Genomic DNA, 19277 nt, shown 5'->3' with positions numbered 1-19277 from the left:
TCTTCTTCTTTTTGACGGCTGATGATGACGACGAGAGAATTAATTAAAGATTGTTTACATTTTATTATTATTTACAATTATCATCTCAGATTTATAATATTATTTGATACTTTTCACAAAGTTGATGTGATTGTTCTTGAAAGTTTGATTCGATTGCAAGTTTGCTGCTCTGTATGGATTCATCGATGACAGTCTTTTCTTGACCATGTTTTTCCATTCTAACCAATGTATCACTATCTCGGTGTGATTGATAGACATCCTCTTTTAATATTTGATTTTGTATTCTATCGTTTAGATCTCTCAATCTCTTGTTTATCTTTTCGAGATGTTGTTGTGATGCATCTGTCGATTGTTTTGCATTTGCCACGGTTGTATTGGCATTTAGTGTCTGTTGGTGTAATGCAAATATGTCTCTATCTGCTCTCTTACTCTCAAACTCTCTTATAAATGATTTGATCTCTGTCTCTATAAAATAGTTTTGATCAAAATAGAAATTATAGATATTTCCAAGGTCTTTTAGAGTATTGTTGTTTTATTGATGTGTGTGGGTTAGTAGGTATTAGAGAATGGATTTGGTGCGTCTGTTATCTATACCTTTAATTAAAGGATCAATTGTACCAAATGTTATTTTTTTACTCATCTCTCTTCTCTCTCTCTCTCTTTTTGTTGTTTGCGATAGTATACTTTTAATAATGCAATAGTATCGGTGAGACACACCAAAAAACAAGATTATTATTTTTTTTTTTTTTGATTTTTTTTTTTGTGATGAAGAAGAAAAAAATAATAATAATTTTATTGTATCAACAGTTGTATTATATTATAACCATCCCCATCTTCATCCACATAATCATCATTTTCTTAACTAAAGATATTGATCAACACTTGTATTATATTTAAAAGCTAGACTTGATAGAGAGAGAGAGAGAGAGATCTTTAACCAATCATCATCAATCATGTCAGAACCTACATTAGATATCAATGTTTATACACAACAAACAATTCCATCAGCATTGGCAGAGTTAATGGACAATCACTCAAAGATGCAACAAATCTCTGCATACTGTAAACAATCCTATGTACCTGGATCGGCAGAGGCAACACAAATCTATGATCAAACACAAAGCTATGCAAAGAATGCACTATTGAATGTTGCCTATCACATTCAAACTATTGGTACACATCTTACAACACTTACACAACTACAACTCAACGAGGTCGATAAACTCGATCTTCAAATCAAGTATCTTTCCCAACGTATTGACATGATACACGACGCATCGGGTACAAATGTATTCCGTGGTAACGATAGTGCTCGTCCCTACAAATCAACGCTCAAGGATAGAAAGGTAGATGCCGATTCAACTCGTGCTCCTCAAAAGTTTGTTCGTAAACAAGTTCACTATGGTATCTCTGCACCAACAACAACAACGGCCACTCTTCAACACCAACAATCCAATGGATCACTTTCAGATTCACAAGGTCTCCCACCTCCACCACCACCATCTTCAACCAATTCATCAAATCACTCATCTCAACCATCGACTCCATCCGTGTCATCACCTTCATACACTAGTACACCACCACCAGTGTCTGCCAAGCCTCGTCCACAACAACCACCACCACCAGCAGCACAACCACCTTCCCTCAACATGCCTCCATCTATTCCAACTCGTCCACCCTCTATCCAACAATCGTCTGATTTCCCACCACCACCTCCACCATCATTTGATCTTCCACCACCACCTCCATCATCCTATGACTTCCCACCACCTCCACCATCATTTAATCTCCCACCTCCACCAGCATTTGATCTTCCACCACCACCTCCACCAATGTAAATTGATGATCGTCGTCGTCGTCGTCGTTGTACAACCATCCATCGTCACCGCCCGAGTCGGGCTTGTAAACCACCACCACCACCACCACAAAATAAAGAAGCAATAAAAGAAAAAGTTGCCCGAAACTATAAATATATATATAATTGATTTATTATTACCGTAAATAAGCATTGCTGGAAAATTTATTATTAATATCTCCATTTTGATATTGATACATATTATTATTATTGTTAAGGGTATTATTTTTTAGTGAATGGGCTGGAGCTTTAAATTGATTGCTCACAAAATTCGGAGAGTTTGGGTTTAATATAGATTTTGTATTCTTTTGTTCAGGGTTGACAAGAGAAGAAGAAGAAGAAGAGGAGTCTGTCATTGTTGGTGAAATAGCACCATCAACAACAGAATTGATATTTTGATTGATTTGTTGTTTCTGGTTATAATGTGGGGATGGCATTTCCAAATTTAAAAGTTCCTCGTGATCCTCTTTACTAAATATTCTTTCACGTGCTTTTTGATAGGCAGCTTCCTTTTCTTCTAGACTTAGTTTTGATGACGATCTTTTTGATTTTGAGTTGGTACCCAAGCCATTGTTTGAAGAGTTTAGAGGATTTCGTTTCATAATCTTTTTAACCTCTGGTATTGCTATCGTTTCTTCAACGATATTGTTACCAGTAGTATTGATAGAAGATTGGTTGTTTGTAATGGCCGTACCATTTGGTCCTTCTTCGTAAATTTGTTGTTGGGGTTGTAGTAGTTGTTGAGGTTGTAGTAATTGTTGTTGTTGTTGTTGTTGTTGTTGTTGTTGAGGTTGATTGAAACGGTTTTGTTGATAGTGAGGCCTTGGTTTTTGATATGAATTATAATTTCCTTTATATATTTGGCCATAGTTGTTGTTGTTGTTTGTTGGTGAGGAAGGAGAGCTAATAAATAATGATGATGATGATGACGATGATCCCATATGTTGGGTAGAAGTGACATTTGTATCCAAATTGTTATTATGATGTTCTTGGTAAAATTGACCATTATTATTGGAATAATGATGACCGTTGTTGTTGTTGCTTGCAGCATAGGCAGCATTTTGATAAATCATATGATTGTAATAGTTTGGAATGTTTCCATTGTTGTATACCATTTTGTTATTATTATTATTATTATTATTATTATTATTATTATTATTATTATTATTATTATTATTATTGTTAATATGCTGATAGTTATTATTATTATTGAATCTATAGGAAGGATTCTTATAGTTTACGTTTCTATTATCGATTGCAACATGGGTAGTATTATTATTAAGTTGATGACCGTATTGGTTGTTATAACTATAGTTATAGTCGTTATTATTTCCGTCTACATAGTTATTTGTATGATCTCCAACAACAGCAGCTGTAGCAGTAGTAGCAGCAGTAGTAGTAGAGGTTGAAATATCGATTGAATTACTACTATGCATACTGTATCCTCTATATATATATATATATCTATCGCTCTATATCGTTGTGTTAACACAAACTAAGAGGAAGAGGAAGAGGAGAGATGAAGAGGAGGAGAACCGAGAAACAAAAAAGATGATATAATATGATTGGTTTAGTGTTCCTCTTCTTCTGACAAGTATACTAAAGATATAAAAAAAAAACAAAAAAAAAAAACTCTTTTAACGTTTTTTGGTTTATTATTATTATTATTATTATTATTATTATTTTGATTATTATTATGACGAGTTTGATAATGGTTCAAGAACTTCTCTAATCTCTGGTGTCAAACACATCATTGTTAGACATTGTTGAATTTGGTTGGCAATATGCTCAAACCGGAAAACAACAAGGAATTTGACTACCTTTAGCATATATTTTTGGTTGCTTATGTTTGGGTTAAACGATAAAGATGAACAACAATTGATTAGAGTTTTGTCTTTTACATTTGGAATCTTAAATTCTTCCCTCTTTTCGTGGAGGAACTTTAGAATTGGAAGATGAAAGACTGAATGATTGATGGCATCAATTGTACAAGTTGCATCAAGTCGGTTATTATGTAGAAATTGTACAATATTTAAATATCCAAATTTACAGGCTTGGTCCTGAATTAAAATAAATAAAAAAGATTAATAAAAAACAACCAATTTAATTTATCGGTAATACACAGTAATAATTACCATTGCAGAGGTTGTACAAATTGTTGATTTAAAATGGGTGTGAATATATTGGACCAAATTTAGATTACCACTTTCACAGGCAAGATCTAACAATTTCTCGCTGTCATTTGAGAGTGGTACAGCGGCAGCAGCAGGTGAGAAGGAGGATGGATTGTCTTCATGATGTAAAAGTTCGAGCTGGAATTGAGTTTCATAAAGGAAGTAAAACATATCAAAGTAACGGTATTGAATGGCAGTTGATAGAGCAGACTCAAACTTTTCCTCGCGGTGGTGAATCAGAAATCTTGCAACATCAAAATGTCCATTTTGAACTACCTTTTTAAGTGTAGTCTTATTGCATCCTTCGGTTCTATGTTCATGAAGGTACATGACCACATCTAAATGTCCATGTTCAGCTGCGACTAGTGTATGGAGAAGTGGGAGAGAGAGAGAGAGAGGAGAGACAAGTAAGTATAGATATAGATTACAAAACAATGTGTAAAAGTGTCAATACAAACGTGACATGGCAGCAACAGAACATGATAATCTGTCGATCTCTTGATCAAGTAATTCAAGCATATCGAGTCTTCCTTGGGATGCTACACCATCACCAATATTTTTAGTACATCCAATTGCCTTTGATTTACCAAGAATAAACTTTAACACATCATATGAGCATTTAGTGGCAGCTCCAACTAAAAGTACATGATTATTAGATATATAAATTCAGTAAGGAAGGATAAGAATAGTGATGATAATGAATGATAATGTGTATACCTTACCAACATTTTTGGTAACTTTAATGCCAACTTGTTCCACAAGATACTGACATACATCGAGATGGCCAGCAGAACAGGCGCCTGTTAGAATTGAAGCTTGATCGACCAAAGAAGGTTTATAGAATTGAATGAGGTGTTTAAGAATTGGCAAGTTACCATTACTCGCAGCTTTTTCCAATGCAGTAATTGTCACTGGATAAAGATCATTTAATCCTACAAGATACTAAATAAATAAATAAATAAAGAATTAATAAAAATTAGGTGGAATTGAAACAACAATTGTTGTTTATATATATATATAAATATTTACTTTAATAATTTCAAGATGATTATTTTCAGCAGCTGCTTCAATGGCATAAGATGTAAAACCTTCAGATCTGTTATTATATAGAAAGGTGACAACATTGAAAAAGCCATTAAGTGAGGCAATGTCGATGGCTAATTTCGTGCATCCTTCACTTCGATGACTATGAAGAAACTCTAATAGTTGTATATTTCCCTGAGCGGAGCAGCTGTCCATTGCCATTGTAGTGGTCTTTAATTGTTTGTTCCTCTCGGTTGAAATGTTTTGCAGGTATCGTGCTACATCAAGATGTCCATTCTTGCAAACTAGATCCATCGTGTTTCCATTGATCTCTAGGTCTGGCTCAATTTTGTCGATAAGCTCTAATACTTTAATGTGACCATTGATCGCTGCTACATGATATTCTACTGCTGTAAATTTAAATGTAGGATACTTATTATTATTATCGTTGTTGTTGTTGTTGTTGTTGTTGTTGTTGTTGTTGTTGTTGTTATTGTTATTGATGAGTAACAGTCTAGTAATAAGATCCATGTGGTTAAATTGACAAGCATATCTTAGAGTATGTTGATCCATGTACATGTTGATTGGTTCTTTTTCTAATTGTTTAATGACAGCATCCTTGTAACCATATAGAATCAACTGATGAGAGTTTAAACAAAGATCTTTCCACTTTAAACTTCTTCTTAGTTGCTTTCGATGCAACTGATTAACAAATGATACAATCTTTGTTCTAAGATATAAATTTCCCATTACACTAATAAATGATGAATAATTGGTTGTTACATTATTATTATTATTATTATTATTATTATTACTACTATTATTATTATTACTGTTATTATTGATGTTACTATTAGTATCCATTCTCTCCTTTCTATCTATTACTATTACTACTATTACTATTATTATTGCAGTTATTACTGATGTTACTATCAGTATCTATCTATCTTTAAAGTTTGATTTTTTTTAAAGGGGTTTTTTTAAAAAGTCACACATCAAGACTTATTTTATTATTATTTTGTTTTGGTTGATTAAAATTAGTCTCAAACCTTATAGAATTCAAGTAGCTACTTATAGAGGGTATAGATACCTTATTACTTTATTCTGTCTCTAATTGGTTCAATTTTAACCAAAATTGGGTACCCATTCACCAAAATTGGAAAAAATAAAATAAAATAAAAAAAACACAAAACAAAACGGATATTTTTTTTCGACTGAAATGGAATCAAACTTGACATTCTTCACAATTCATTTTATTTTATCTTTTTTAAAACCTGTACAACATGATCAGCAGTATTAGTAGTAGTAGTAGTACTATCAACACGAGTACAGAAAACAACAACAACAACATCAACAACAACAATTATAATCATGACTTATTATTCTATTTAAATGGAAACAAGGTAGTTGTTCGTAATCCCAATCCAGAACACACTTTATTACATTATCTTAGATCATTAAATGTTGGTATGTAACCTCCTGTTGCTGTAAACTAGCAATAATAACTCTTTCTCTCTCTCTCTCTTTTTATCAATCTATCTGTCTATCTATTTTATATTAATTCATATACATTTGTATCTATCTATTAAATATAGGTTTAACAGGAACTAAATTAGGTTGTGGCGAGGGAGGATGTGGAGCATGTACAGTGATGATATCACACTACTCATCCAATCAAGATAAAATTATTCATCGTGCTATCAATGCATGTCTATTTCCATTATGTGCTGTATCAGGATGTGCTATAACAACTATTGAAGGTCTAGGTAATGTTACCGATGGTTTGCATCCTGTTCAATCACGTATTTCAGAGGCATATGGTTCACAATGTGGTTTTTGCACACCTGGTATCATTATGGCATTGTATTCTTATCTTCGTTCACACCCCACTGCCACTCAACATGACATTGAAGAATGTTTTGATGGTAATCTTTGCAGATGTACTGGTTATAGACCAATTTTAGATGCTGCAAAATCTGTATGTTATATAACAACAACAACAACAACAACAACAACAAATAATAATAATAATCAATACTCCTAGTTGAATGTCTGTTTAATTTACTATTTTTTTTTCTTTCAATGTTTATATAGTTTGGTTTGCCATCTACAAATTCACTACCATCAATTGCAAGTGGAATTGATACAGAGACACCAGAAAAACAAAATATTTGTCCATCAAGCGGTAAACCATGTGATTGTAAATCAAATACTCAACATGTAAAATTGACCAAAAAAAAAAAGAAGACCTTTTTTCTTTCTTTTTCCATCAGATTTTGGATACTAATATTTATTTATTTATATATTTTTTATTCTAGATTCCATCAAAACCATTAGATTTAAAACAAGAATTAATCTTTCCACCGTATTTGGTAAATTACAAACAAGAAACCACTTTGAAATTCGATGGAGATAGAGCCATTTGGTACACACCAACCACATTTGATGAATTATTGCAATTAAAATCTCAATACAATCATGCCAAGATTGTAGTTGGTAATACAGAGATTGGAATTGAAACAAAGTTTAGAAATGTTGTGTATCCTGTATTATTATCCCCTGTTCGTGTTCAAGAGATGAATGGAATCAGAAAAGCTGATGATGGTATCCACATTGGTGCAAGCGTCACTTTGACCGAAATTCGTTCCTATCTCCAAGGTTTATGCAACGACAAGCAATTAGTTGACCAAAACAAGACACAAACCTATAGAGCCATGTTGACACAGTTTAAATGGTTTGCTGGCAACCAAATTAGAAATGCTGCCTGCCTCGGTGGTAACATTGTCACTGCTAGTCCAATCTCTGATATTAATCCAGTGTTATTGGCTGCTGGTGCCATTTTGGAACTTGTCTCTATCGACAAAAACACTGGTGAAAAACTTGTACGTCATGTAAACATTCGTACCTTTTTCAAAACATACCGTGTCGTTGATATCCTTCCATCTGAAGTTCTTTCAAGTATCTTTGTTCCATTTACCAACCAACTGGAGTATGTCGAAGCCTACAAACAAAGTCGTCGTCGTGAAGATGATATCGCTATTGTTTCTTGTTGCTTCCGTGTACAATTGGAACGTTCCAATCAAACAACAGCGACAGGAGAGTATTCAATCAAGGATATTTCATTGGCCTATGGTGGTATGAATGTAAAGGCTGTTCTTGCCACCAAAACAATGGATGCGTTGGTTGGAAAGATATGGTCTCAATCATTGTTGGATGAAATCTATTCAAATCTAGAGATTGACTTGCCATTGGCTGAGGGTGCTCCCGGTGGAATGATAGAGTACCGTCGATCACTCACAACCAGTTTCTTTTTCAAATTCTTTTTAACTGTAAATAACTATCTCTTTGTCGACTCTCAAGGAAACACAAAATATCAAGTCGACGAGAGAGAAAAGAGTGCTACCAATCCCTATCACAGAGAAATGACCTCGGGTGAACAAACCTACCAAACCCAACCACTTTTGCATCCAGTCACTCAACCAATTAAACATCAAAGCAGTGACAAGCAAGTAACTGGAGAAGCAATCTATGTAGATGATATGAAACAATCGTCATTGTACGCAGCCATGGTTCTCTCAACCAAGGCACATGCCAACATTACATCTATCGATGCCTCAAAAGCCTTATCATTGCCAGGAGTAAAGGGTTTCTACACTCACAAGGATATTCGTGGAAGTAACATGACAGGTCCTGTATTCTATGACGAAGAACTATTGGCAAGCAAGACTGTACTCTGTCAAGGTTATCCTATCGGTGTGATTGTAGCTGAAACACACCAACAAGCTCTAGAAGCTTCCAAAGCCGTACAAATCCAATATGAAGAGTTAACACCAGTTCTCACCATTGAAGATGCCATCGAGAAGAACTCATTCCTTGATATGGTGCACACCATCAAGAATGGTAGAGAGGTGGATCAAGTTTTTGGTGAATGTGAAAATGTCGTACAAGGAGAATTCAAAATGGGAGGTCAAGAACACTTTTATTTAGAGACCAACGTCTCTTTGGCCGTTCCAATAGAAGGTGATGAATATCACATCTACTCTTCAACACAAAATCCAACAAAGACTCAAATTCTGGTTGCCAAGGCCCTTGGTGTCTCAATGAACCAAATAGTTGTAAAGACCAAGCGTATGGGTGGTGGTTTTGGTGGAAAAGAGTCTCGTTCCATCTTTGTTTCTTGTATCGCCTCTTTGGCTGCTCAAAAACTTCGTCAACCAGTTCGTCTTGTATTGGATCGTGATACAGATATGATCACTACTGGTACACGTCATCCATTCTTGGGTCGTTACAAGATTGGTTTTGATAACGAGGGAATGATAAAGGTGGCAGACATTCAATTATTTGCCGACGCTGGTTATTCCTATGACCTAAGTGGTGGTGTATTGGATCGTGCCATTTTCCACTCTGAGAATGCCTACAAAGTACCAAACATTCGTGTTGTTGGAAGACTATGCAAGACAAATCTGCCAACCAACACTGCTTTTAGAGGATTTGGTGGTCCACAGGGTATGATGGTTTGTGAGAATTGGATTGAACAGATCAGTCATCATTTGCAAATTCCATCGTACAAGATCCGTGAAAGAAACTTTTACAAGGAAGGAGAATTAACTCATTACTTGCAAGAGGTAAGCAACTGTCACTTGGATCGTATTTGGAAGGAAACATTACAAAAGAGTAACTATCTTGCTAGATTGGAACAAGTGAAACAATTCAACGAAAAGAACAAATGGAAAAAGAGAGGTATTGCATTGATTCCAACCAAATTTGGTATGTCTTTTACAATCAAGACATTGAACCAAGCTGGTGCTTTGGTTCACATATACACTGATGGATCTGTATTGGTCACTCATGGTGGTACCGAGATGGGACAAGGTTTGCACACAAAGATTATTCAAATTGCAGCCAAAGAATTGGGTGTTCCAGTTGAAAAAGTGTACGTAAGTGAAACATCGACAGACAAGGTCGCCAATACAGCACCCACAGCAGCCTCTGTCTCTTCAGATATGAATGGTATGGCCACATTGGATGCATGCAAACAAATCAATCAACGTCTTGAACCTCTTCGTCAACGATTCCCCAACTACAGTTTTGCACAATTGACAACACAAGCCTTTGTCGAACGTATCAATCTCTCTGCCAACGGATACTATGCAACACCCAATGTTGGTTACCTCTTTAAGGATGGTGGTGTAGGTGAAGGTACTCCATTCAACTATTTCAACTATGGTTGTTCTGTCAGTGAAGTGGAAATTGATACATTGACAGGCGACCATACCATTCTACAAAGTGATATCATTATGGATGTTGGTGACAGTTTGAATCCCACCATTGATATAGGACAAGTAGAGGGAGCCTTTATTCAAGGAGTAGGACTCACTACACTAGAAGAAGTTGTTACATTTAAGCCAAGTGGCTACCAATTCACACGTGGTCCATCGACCTATAAAATTCCAGGATTCAATGACATTCCAATTATTTTCAATGTCAGTCTCTTTGGTGATGCACCCAATCCAAAAGCAATTCATTCTAGTAAGGGTGTAGGAGAACCACCATTATTCTTGGGTAGTTCTGTATTCTTTGCTATTCGTGAGGCTATCATTGCCTCTAGACAAGAACAAAAATTAGTAGATAATAATGGTAATAATGTTGTTGCCGAATTCCTTCATTTAGAATCACCTGCAACTTGTGAAAGAATTAGAAATGCTTGTATTGATAGATTCACAAAACAATTTACTAAATAATAATCAATTATGATCATTACTCATCATGATTGTTTGCATTGACCGTTTCTTTGAAATTTTGCAACAAAGAAAAAAAAAAAATTAAATAAATAAAAAATTTTAAAAAAAAACACCAACCAACCAACTAATTGGTCAGTTATTAACAACAAAGAATAAATTTACTCAAACGATTGATTCATCAAAATATCTATTTTATTACACTTGTCCCTTCATAGTACCCTTTTACTACTATCATCTTAACCTTCTTCTTCCTCTTCTTCTTTTGTAACAAAAAGAGGTTTGGGTGATGGCATCACTGCAAATACTAGAGACATTCAACAACAACAACACAACAGTATCAATAATAGCAGCAACATCTGATTTAGGAATAATACCTTCCTCCCAGAGCGTCAGTAGTAGTAGTAGTAGTAGTCCAACAAAAACAACAACAACAACAATGAATTCAACTGAATTACTTGTCTCTATTGATCACCCCTCTCTTACAGTCTCCTCTTCTTCCTCCACCTCCTCACCAAACAAAGTATCCCCCACCTCACCATCAACTCTTGACCAATCTAAATTAAAGTTATCAATGTCTCAACGAGCAATGGCAAGAAGAAGTGTCTGTGTAAACTCTACACTCTTGTCTCAGTCATTGAATACAATGGCTTTAAATTCTAATAGTAGTAGTAGTACAAGTAGTGGTAGTAGTAATAATAATAATAGTAGTAGTAGTAACAATATAAATAATAACAACTTACTTGGTAGTAGTTCAAAGGAAGAGCCATCGTCTTTAAAATTAAATGGTTCCACCTCTTTAAAGATACCATCAACAACAACAACAACAACAACATCATCAACAACAATACCAACAAACAACAACAAACCTCCAACAGAAAGACCCAATATAAAACCAGGCTTTAGACCATCCAAACAAGAATCTTTACTTAAAGCACCTGTAGTCATCAACAAGATAACATCATCTACTAGTAGTTCTACAACCACCAACAACAACAACAACAATAATAATAGTACAACAACCATTAATGATGTTGGAGCTGCTTCTTCCCTCTTACACTCCTCTGCTGGTGGTTTTACTACTACTACAGGTGGTGCAAGTAAAAGCAGATCAGGTACTCTTACACGATCATTACAAATAGAGGACGTACAAATCAAACATACGGCAGCATCGTTGGGAAAAATGAAGAACTCTACAATCTCTGAAATAAGAGACTCTAATCGAAAAAGATCTCAATCAATTACGAATCCTTCCACTTTTGTCAATCCCAACAGTAATCAAAATAACAATAACAATAACAATACTACTACTACTACTATTGCCGTTGGTTCAACTATTAATACAAATAGTAAAAATAATTCTTCAACTTTATCATCATCATCATCGTTGAGCAGCAGCACCACAGTAGATAATAATAGTCAACCAACTCCAACAAACAAAAAAGATGATGTTTTCACAAGATTATCTTCTTCTTCAAGTAAATCCAAATCAAGATCACTTTCCATTTCAAATTTAAAGGATCAACAAAATACTAATATTAATAATAACCCCCCTACACCTTCTACATCATCATCATCTTCTTCTTCTTCTTCTTCTTCCTCATCATCAACATCATTTACAAGTAAATTAATTCCAAAGATTTTAAGATCAACAAAATCATCTACTATTACACCGTCATCATTGACAACAACAACAACAACAAAGACATCCTTATTGGAGAATAAATCCAAAATATCACCAGCAAAGTCATCCACCTCTACTAGTAGTAGTAACACAAGCCCATCGACACTTTCTCCAATATCATCTCCGACCATGACATTATCAAGTAATTCACCAAAAACCACATCATCACCCTCTTCACCAAAGGATTTTAAATGTATGACTCCTTCAGTGGCATTGAAACTTTATATCAACGATCTCACAATGGCAGAGCAATCAGAGATTCTCGGTTTTCCTCAAGTATATTACACTGGTTGCACTGGCAACCAAAAGGTAATATTTGATAAGAATCTACCAAACAATGGGTACGATACTGAAGAAGGTGACTATAGAGTGGTTGTTCAAGACCATATTGCATATCGATTCGAGATTTTATCGGTATTGGGACAAGGTTCTTTCTGTCAGGTCGTAAAATGCTACGACCACAAAAATAATCAACAAGTTGCACTCAAACTATTAAGGAATCAAAAGAGATTCTACAACCAAGCACTTACAGAAATCAAAATTCTAGAGTATCTAAAAAACAATGATCCAAATTCAACAGCAAATATAGTTCACCTGTGTGATAGCTTTGAATTTAGAAATCATCTTTGTATTACTTTTGAACTGTTAAGTATGAATCTTTATGATTTCTTAAAGGCAAACCATTTCCAAGGATTTAAATTAAATTTAATTAGAAGGGAAAAAAAAAAAAAAAAAAAAAAAAAAACCTCTTATATTCTATTTATTTATTTTATTTTATTCTAGATTTGCAGCACAATTATTAACTTCGTTAAGATTCCTAGCAAAAAGAAATATTATTCATGCCGATTTAAAACCAGAAAATATATTGTTAAAACAACCCACCAAGTCAGGAATTAAGTTGATTGATTTTGGTAGTAGTTGTTTTGAAAATGACCAAAGTATGTTTAGATTAAAATCTTTTGTATAGATTTTTAATATTAACATTCAATTTTTTAATATTATTTTCTACTACTATTTAGTATTTACTTATATTCAAAGTAGATTTTATAGATCACCAGAAGTCATTCTCGGAATGAAATATGATAAATCTATAGATATTTGGAGTTTAGGTTGCATATTGGCCGAGTTGTATATGGGAGCACCACTTTTCCCTGGTAACGATGAACCAGAACAATTGGCATGTATTATAGAAATTTTTGGACTACCACCACAAACACTGGTCGACCAATCAACACGAAAAGATGTCTTCTTTGATGAAGATGGAGCACTTAGGCCAATAAACAATCCGACAACTGGCGAACCATATGGAGTTGCAACTCGTACATTATCAGAGATCATGCGATGTCCACCTGACGACAGTGATGCACCTGATTTTGTTGACTTTATAGAAAAGTGCCTACTTTGGGATCCACTCTTAAGAATCACTCCTGATCAAGGTCTTAGACATCCTTGGATTGCTGAATTAACAAATTCATTGTCTGTTCAATCCTCTTCATCATCTACTCCAATCATTTCAGTTGCCAATACTTGAAACAATATTAAAAACTATCATTGCACCCAAACATTTTTTTTGTAAAACAATGTTTTATTGTGTGTTTGTAATAATAAAAATAAAAAAATAATTATAATAATAATAATAATAAACAATCAAATGGCAACAAATATATTTATAATATTTTTGAAAAATTTTAAAAATTAATTCAAAAAAAAAAAAAAAAAAAAAAAGATGAAGTTTTATTGTTTGTTGTTCAAAGAAGAAGTGAAACAGATAAATAGTTAAACTTATTAATTATTAGACAAAAGATGAATATCTTTTCTTCAAACATTAGTAATAATGGAAATAATTTTCAAGTAAACTCTTCATCTGGAGCAGCAGGTGGCATAGGGACCATTAAAAAGACACCAAATAGCAACAACATACAACCTCAAGTTAAGAAACTTGTCATCAAAAATTTAAAAGATACCTCTAAAGCTTCTGAAAACTATCAAGTAGAATCATGGTCTCATCTTTCAAATGCAATTGACTCTATCTACAAAAAACAACCAATCAAACAAACTTTAGAGGAATTATATAGAGTGTGTAAAAGAAAGAAGAAAGAAGAAGAAGAAGAAAAAGAAAAAGGAGGGATAAGATCTTACAAAAGACTTGTGTTAACTTTTACCTTTTTTTTTTATTTACATATATATAGATGGTAGATAATCTTTGTTCGACAGAAAAATATGCAACAACATTGTATCAAAACTTATCAGACAAAATAGAAAAGCACACACAAGAACAGTTTAATGAATTACTAAACAATGCATTGGATCTACCTACATTCATGACAACACTATGCAAGTCATGGATTGATCATTCAAATATTTTGATTTTGATTATGGGTATATTTCTTTGTTTAGATAGAACTTATGTTGTCTCAAAGCATACAAAATCAATTTGGTAAGTAAAGAAATATTATATATATATATATATATCATCTCTATTTCTTTTATTAATATTTATTTATTTTATATTTATGTAGGGATATAGGTTTACATTATTTCAAAACATTTTTATTATCATCTACAAATTTAGATAAGAAACTAAGGATTGGAATACTAATCAATATTGAAAAAGAAAGAAATGGTGAAACAATTGATAAAGATCTACTACATCATCTGATCCAAATGTTGCTATCACTACAGGTATGTGTGATCTTTCAAAACAAACTCTTGTTTCTTTTCTCATCCATTATCTTTTAGATATATGAATCATTTGAAAAAGAATTATTATCAGAGACTAGTATGTTTTATTACAAAGAATCAAATCATTTAATCAACGAATATGAGACACCTGAATATCTCAAACATGTAAATAATAGAATTGCAGAAGAAAATACAAGATCTCTTCGATACATTGATCCGTCTACAAAGAGAGCAATAATACAAGTAGTGGAAAAACAAATGTTGGAACAACATTTGGATCGTCTTTTACAAAAAGGCTTTAATCAAATGGTAGAGATGGACAAGATTGAAGACTTGGAACTACTCTATTCCCTTTTCACAAGAGTCAATGGATTGAGTAAATTAAAAAGTGCATGGGGTCAATATATAAAGACAGCTGGTGCCTCCATGCTAGCAGACACTGAAAAAGACTCGAGCATGATTGAAGATTTAATCATATTTAAAGATCGAATGGATCACATTCTCAATATCTCCTTTTCAAAAAATGACCAACTAAACTATTCTTTTAAGGAATCTTTTGAACATTTCATCAACACTAGACAAAACAAACCTGCAGAACTAATAGCAAAGTTTATTGACTCTAAACTTCGCTCTGGTAGCAAGGGTATTAGCGACGATGAACTTGAAATGGTTTTAAACAAGGCATTGGCTTTATTTAGGTAGGAAAACACAACACAAAAAAAAAAAACAAATTTGATCTCTAACCATTCATTAATGTCTATTATTTTTAGATTTATTCAAGGAAAAGATGTATTTGAAGCTTTTTATAAAACAGATCTATCCAAAAGATTGTTGATGGATAAGAGCATGTCAATCGATGTCGAGAAATCTGTCGTTTTAAAACTTCGAAATGAATGTGGTACAGTCTTTACTGCCAAATTGGAAGGAATGTTTAATGATATAGAATTATCAAATGAAATTATGGCTTCTTTTAAAGAGTGCATGGCCTACACTGAACACATCAAAAATATAGAAATGAACGTATTTGTTTTGGCCTCTAGTAATTGGCCTCAATATACTCCATTAAATGCAAACTTACCAACTCAGGTATGAAATTAAAAAAAAAAAAACAAAAAACAAAAACAAACCTCCTTACCTTTTCCTTTCTTATTTACTTATAGTTTCTAGAGTACCAAGAAATGTACAGAAAGTTTTATTCATCAAAATATCCCAATAGAAAATTAATTTGGCAAAACTCTTTAGGTCAATGTGTTTTAAAATGTTTCTTTCAAAATGTAAAACAACAAATTGATTCGAAATGTTTACGAATAGCGGATTAATTTTATTTTATTTTATTTTTATTTTTTTTAGGGTAAAAAAGATACAATTTCATCACTTTTACAAACAGTCGTATTATTACTATTTAACAATTTGAACCAAGATGAAGAGATTACTCTTGGTAAGATTCAAGAATTAAGTGGCATCGAATTGGAAGAACTAAAAAGACATATGATGCCTCTTATCAATTCAAATACACGAATCCTATCGAGAAGATCCAAGAACAAATCAAAAATATTGGAAATTGACGACCTTTTCTCGTTCAACAAAGACTTTACACACAAACTCACTCGTCTAAAGGTCAATGCATTACAAGCCAAAGAGACTGTTGAAGAGAACAAAAAGACAAACGAAGCTATTATCCATGATCGTCAATATCAAATTGATGCAGCCATTGTCCGCATCATGAAGGCGAGAAAGACTCTAACACACAACCTTCTCATGAGTGAACTGTTCCAACAACTTCGATTCACTCCAAAACCAGTGGATCTTAAAAAGAGAATTGAATCGTTGATCGAGAGAGAATATCTTGGCAGAGATCAAAACAATCCAATGAGTTACCATTATTTAGCCTAGTTGGAAAATAAAAAAAGTATTAAAAAAAAGATGCCGAAAAAGAAGTTTTATTTTAAAATTTATACAAGAGTTGTTTTATCGATCGATTATTGTTAGTTGTGATGTTTAATTGAAATGTAGGCACCACTGCTACTACTACTACTGCCACTTATTGATCCTGTCCAAGAACCAGATGATGCAGACGATGCAGAAGATGATGATGACGAAGTTCCACTCGAGCCGGATCCTCCAGATGCTTGTGAGTTTGAAGCGCCACTTGAACCAGATCCAGAAGAAGCTGAACCAGATCCAGAAGATGAGTAACATTTGTGAATTTTGTAGCAAGCTTGTTCTGGATTTAGTTTGTCTCGAAGATAACCAATCAATTGAGGACCATTCTCATCTACAATATTCTCGCATGTTTGTTCCCATGACTTGTCACTTAGACGGTGGCAAGATTGTGTGGCAACCTCTAAAATGACTGGGATGGATTGATTACTTGCTACCATACCAGATATTCCTGATACTATATATTTACAAATCGAGCAATCAAAGTTGTCGTTTTTGTCAATGTTTTCATTATTATTTATATTGTCATTATTGTGATTCTTATTGTTGTTGTTGTTATTTAAATGGTCTTGTTGACAAATTCCAATCGATAAACAGAAATTATTAGAGTTGCTGCTGAACTGGTTGTGATATGTTTGAACAAAATATTGACACAATTCTCTATCATAATGTATGGAACATGAATCTATCAATAAAGATTCATCTTTGATAGAAGAGTCAAAATGATCAACAACATTGATACACAATGAACATTGTTGTGATGAGATCTTGTATGAAAAGGTGGAGGGTATGGCGACCCAAACAAGTAAAATTAAAACGGTTGAAAAAATGTGGTGATATCTAAAATGCATTTGTCTTTCTTTGTCTTGTATATATATATTTGTTTTATTTTATTGTAAATGTACACGATCGAGTAGAATAGTGAAAAGAAATATTTGTTAGCGCTCATCTGAAAAAGTTGAAAAAAAAAAAAAAAAAGAAAAAAGAAAAACTACAAACGAGAATTCGTGAGCATATTTTGTGTCTCTACAACAGACAACAATTAATTGATTCTTGTTCTTTTGGATTTAAGAATTGTATTTGATTTAAACCAAAAGATCTTCGTATCGTTTGCAAATTTATTATTAAACACAACTTGGTTTTTTTTTTTTTTTTTCTCATACAATAATTTTTTCGCTATTTTTAGATGCTAGTAGTCAAGAAAACACATTAAAGTCCCATTTTTGGATTCATTGTTTTTTTTTGTTAACTTGTTGTTTCTTGTGAAAGTTGGCCTTTTCCATCGTTGTTGTTATTTTTTTAACGTTGACTCTGATTATTTGTATTATTATTGATCAGTTTTTAAAAATATTTCGTTTTACAATTATTTATACCCACCCTCGTATTAACAACGATTTGTAGTTGTTGTCTAATATTGTATATATCTTTTTAGTCTATATTTTTTCTTATTTATTTTACCTACAACAACAACAGCAAAAACAACAAACAAACTGTATATCAACAAACAACAACAACAACAACAATAATAATAATAATAATAAAATAATAATAATAATAGTAAACAATGATGGTTGGATTAAATGAAATAGTTCACAATAAAACATTAGCATTATCATTTAGAAAGTTCCTACACGAAAGATACAATAACGAGAATTTATCTTTTTGGTTGGAGGCAGAGAATTTTAAAGCAATCGACAATGATAATACCCGTTTAAAGAGATCAAAGGAAATATACCAAAAGTATTTCTCTACTGACAGTAAATATGAACTAAATATCGATCACCATCAGAAAAAGGAATTGGAAACAAAGATGCAAGGTACTCCTTCTATTGACTTGTTTGTCCCAGTTCAAATTACAATTCGCAAACTCATGGAAATGGATGCTATTCCTCTATTTTTAAAGTCAGATTTATATAAACAATGTAAAGGTATGAAATATCAGCAGCAGCAGCAAGCAAGCAAGCAAGCAACCACAACCAACAATCAATTTCTTTTTCTAACATGCCTTCCTAATTAAAGAGAATCAAAGTCCATCTGATCAGATTGGCAACAGCAGTAGTAGTAATAGTAGTAGTGGTGGTGGTAGTAGCGAAAGAGATCGAAGTGTAACTATATGTGAGATGGAAGAATTTCTATTATCTCATCCCCCAATTAAAAAATAAAACAACAATCCCAACTTT

General features: G+C 33.2%; 8 protein-coding genes across 8 annotated transcripts; 5 read left to right on the top strand and 3 right to left on the bottom strand.

Annotated features, from left to right (window-relative positions):
- Positions 1-91: 91 nt before the first annotated feature.
- Positions 92-640, bottom strand: DFA_00343 (uncharacterized protein; the record flags this gene model as incomplete). The annotated part of the gene is made up of 2 exons (XM_004358275.1): positions 92-465; positions 595-640. The coding sequence occupies 2 exons, from the start codon at positions 638-640 to the stop codon at positions 92-94; spliced, it is 420 nt and encodes a 139-aa protein (XP_004358332.1).
- Positions 641-953: 313 nt separating this feature from the next.
- On the top strand, positions 954-1838 carry abiA (component of SCAR regulatory complex; the record flags this gene model as incomplete). Its single annotated transcript, XM_004358274.1, has 1 exon — positions 954-1838. The coding sequence occupies one exon, from the start codon at positions 954-956 to the stop codon at positions 1836-1838; it is 885 nt and encodes a 294-aa protein (XP_004358331.1).
- A 154-nt stretch (positions 1839-1992) lies between these two features.
- DFA_00341 (uncharacterized protein) lies at positions 1993-5916 on the bottom strand (the record flags this gene model as incomplete). The annotated part of the gene is made up of 7 exons (XM_004358273.1): positions 1993-3301; positions 3557-3675; positions 3757-3915; positions 3991-4391; positions 4488-4664; positions 4752-4971; positions 5059-5916. 7 exons carry the CDS (start codon positions 5914-5916, stop codon positions 1993-1995), a joined length of 3243 nt encoding a protein of 1080 aa, XP_004358330.1.
- Positions 5917-6335: 419 nt separating this feature from the next.
- Positions 6336-10793, top strand: xdh (xanthine dehydrogenase; the record flags this gene model as incomplete). The annotated part of the gene is made up of 4 exons (XM_004358272.1): positions 6336-6519; positions 6648-7030; positions 7147-7272; positions 7371-10793. The coding sequence occupies 4 exons, from the start codon at positions 6336-6338 to the stop codon at positions 10791-10793; spliced, it is 4116 nt and encodes a 1371-aa protein (XP_004358329.1).
- Positions 10794-11229: 436 nt separating this feature from the next.
- Positions 11230-14005, top strand: dyrk2 (putative protein serine/threonine kinase; the record flags this gene model as incomplete). Its single annotated transcript, XM_004358271.1, has 3 exons — positions 11230-13022; positions 13258-13412; positions 13494-14005. 3 exons carry the CDS (start codon positions 11230-11232, stop codon positions 14003-14005), a joined length of 2460 nt encoding a protein of 819 aa, XP_004358328.1.
- Positions 14006-14054: 49 nt separating this feature from the next.
- culD (cullin) lies at positions 14055-17049 on the top strand (the record flags this gene model as incomplete). Its single annotated transcript, XM_004358270.1, has 9 exons — positions 14055-14068; positions 14271-14550; positions 14664-14707; positions 14876-14911; positions 14994-15156; positions 15214-15854; positions 15927-16242; positions 16317-16430; positions 16507-17049. 9 exons carry the CDS (start codon positions 14055-14057, stop codon positions 17047-17049), a joined length of 2151 nt encoding a protein of 716 aa, XP_004358327.1.
- Positions 17050-17141: 92 nt separating this feature from the next.
- DFA_00337 (uncharacterized protein) lies at positions 17142-17948 on the bottom strand (the record flags this gene model as incomplete). Its single annotated transcript, XM_004358269.1, has 1 exon — positions 17142-17948. The coding sequence occupies one exon, from the start codon at positions 17946-17948 to the stop codon at positions 17142-17144; it is 807 nt and encodes a 268-aa protein (XP_004358326.1).
- A 713-nt stretch (positions 17949-18661) lies between these two features.
- Positions 18662-19259, top strand: DFA_00336 (uncharacterized protein; the record flags this gene model as incomplete). The annotated part of the gene is made up of 2 exons (XM_004358268.1): positions 18662-19025; positions 19117-19259. 2 exons carry the CDS (start codon positions 18662-18664, stop codon positions 19257-19259), a joined length of 507 nt encoding a protein of 168 aa, XP_004358325.1.
- Positions 19260-19277: the final 18 nt, after the last annotated feature.

The sequence above is a fragment of the Cavenderia fasciculata genome (genome assembly GCF_000203815.1).
Source record: "Cavenderia fasciculata unplaced genomic scaffold Scf_Dfasci-F-a-25c12.r2-5, whole genome shotgun sequence".
In the NCBI taxonomy this organism is placed as follows: domain Eukaryota; phylum Evosea; class Eumycetozoa; order Acytosteliales; family Cavenderiaceae; genus Cavenderia; species Cavenderia fasciculata.
This window is presented reverse-complemented; position numbering and strand designations above follow the sequence as displayed.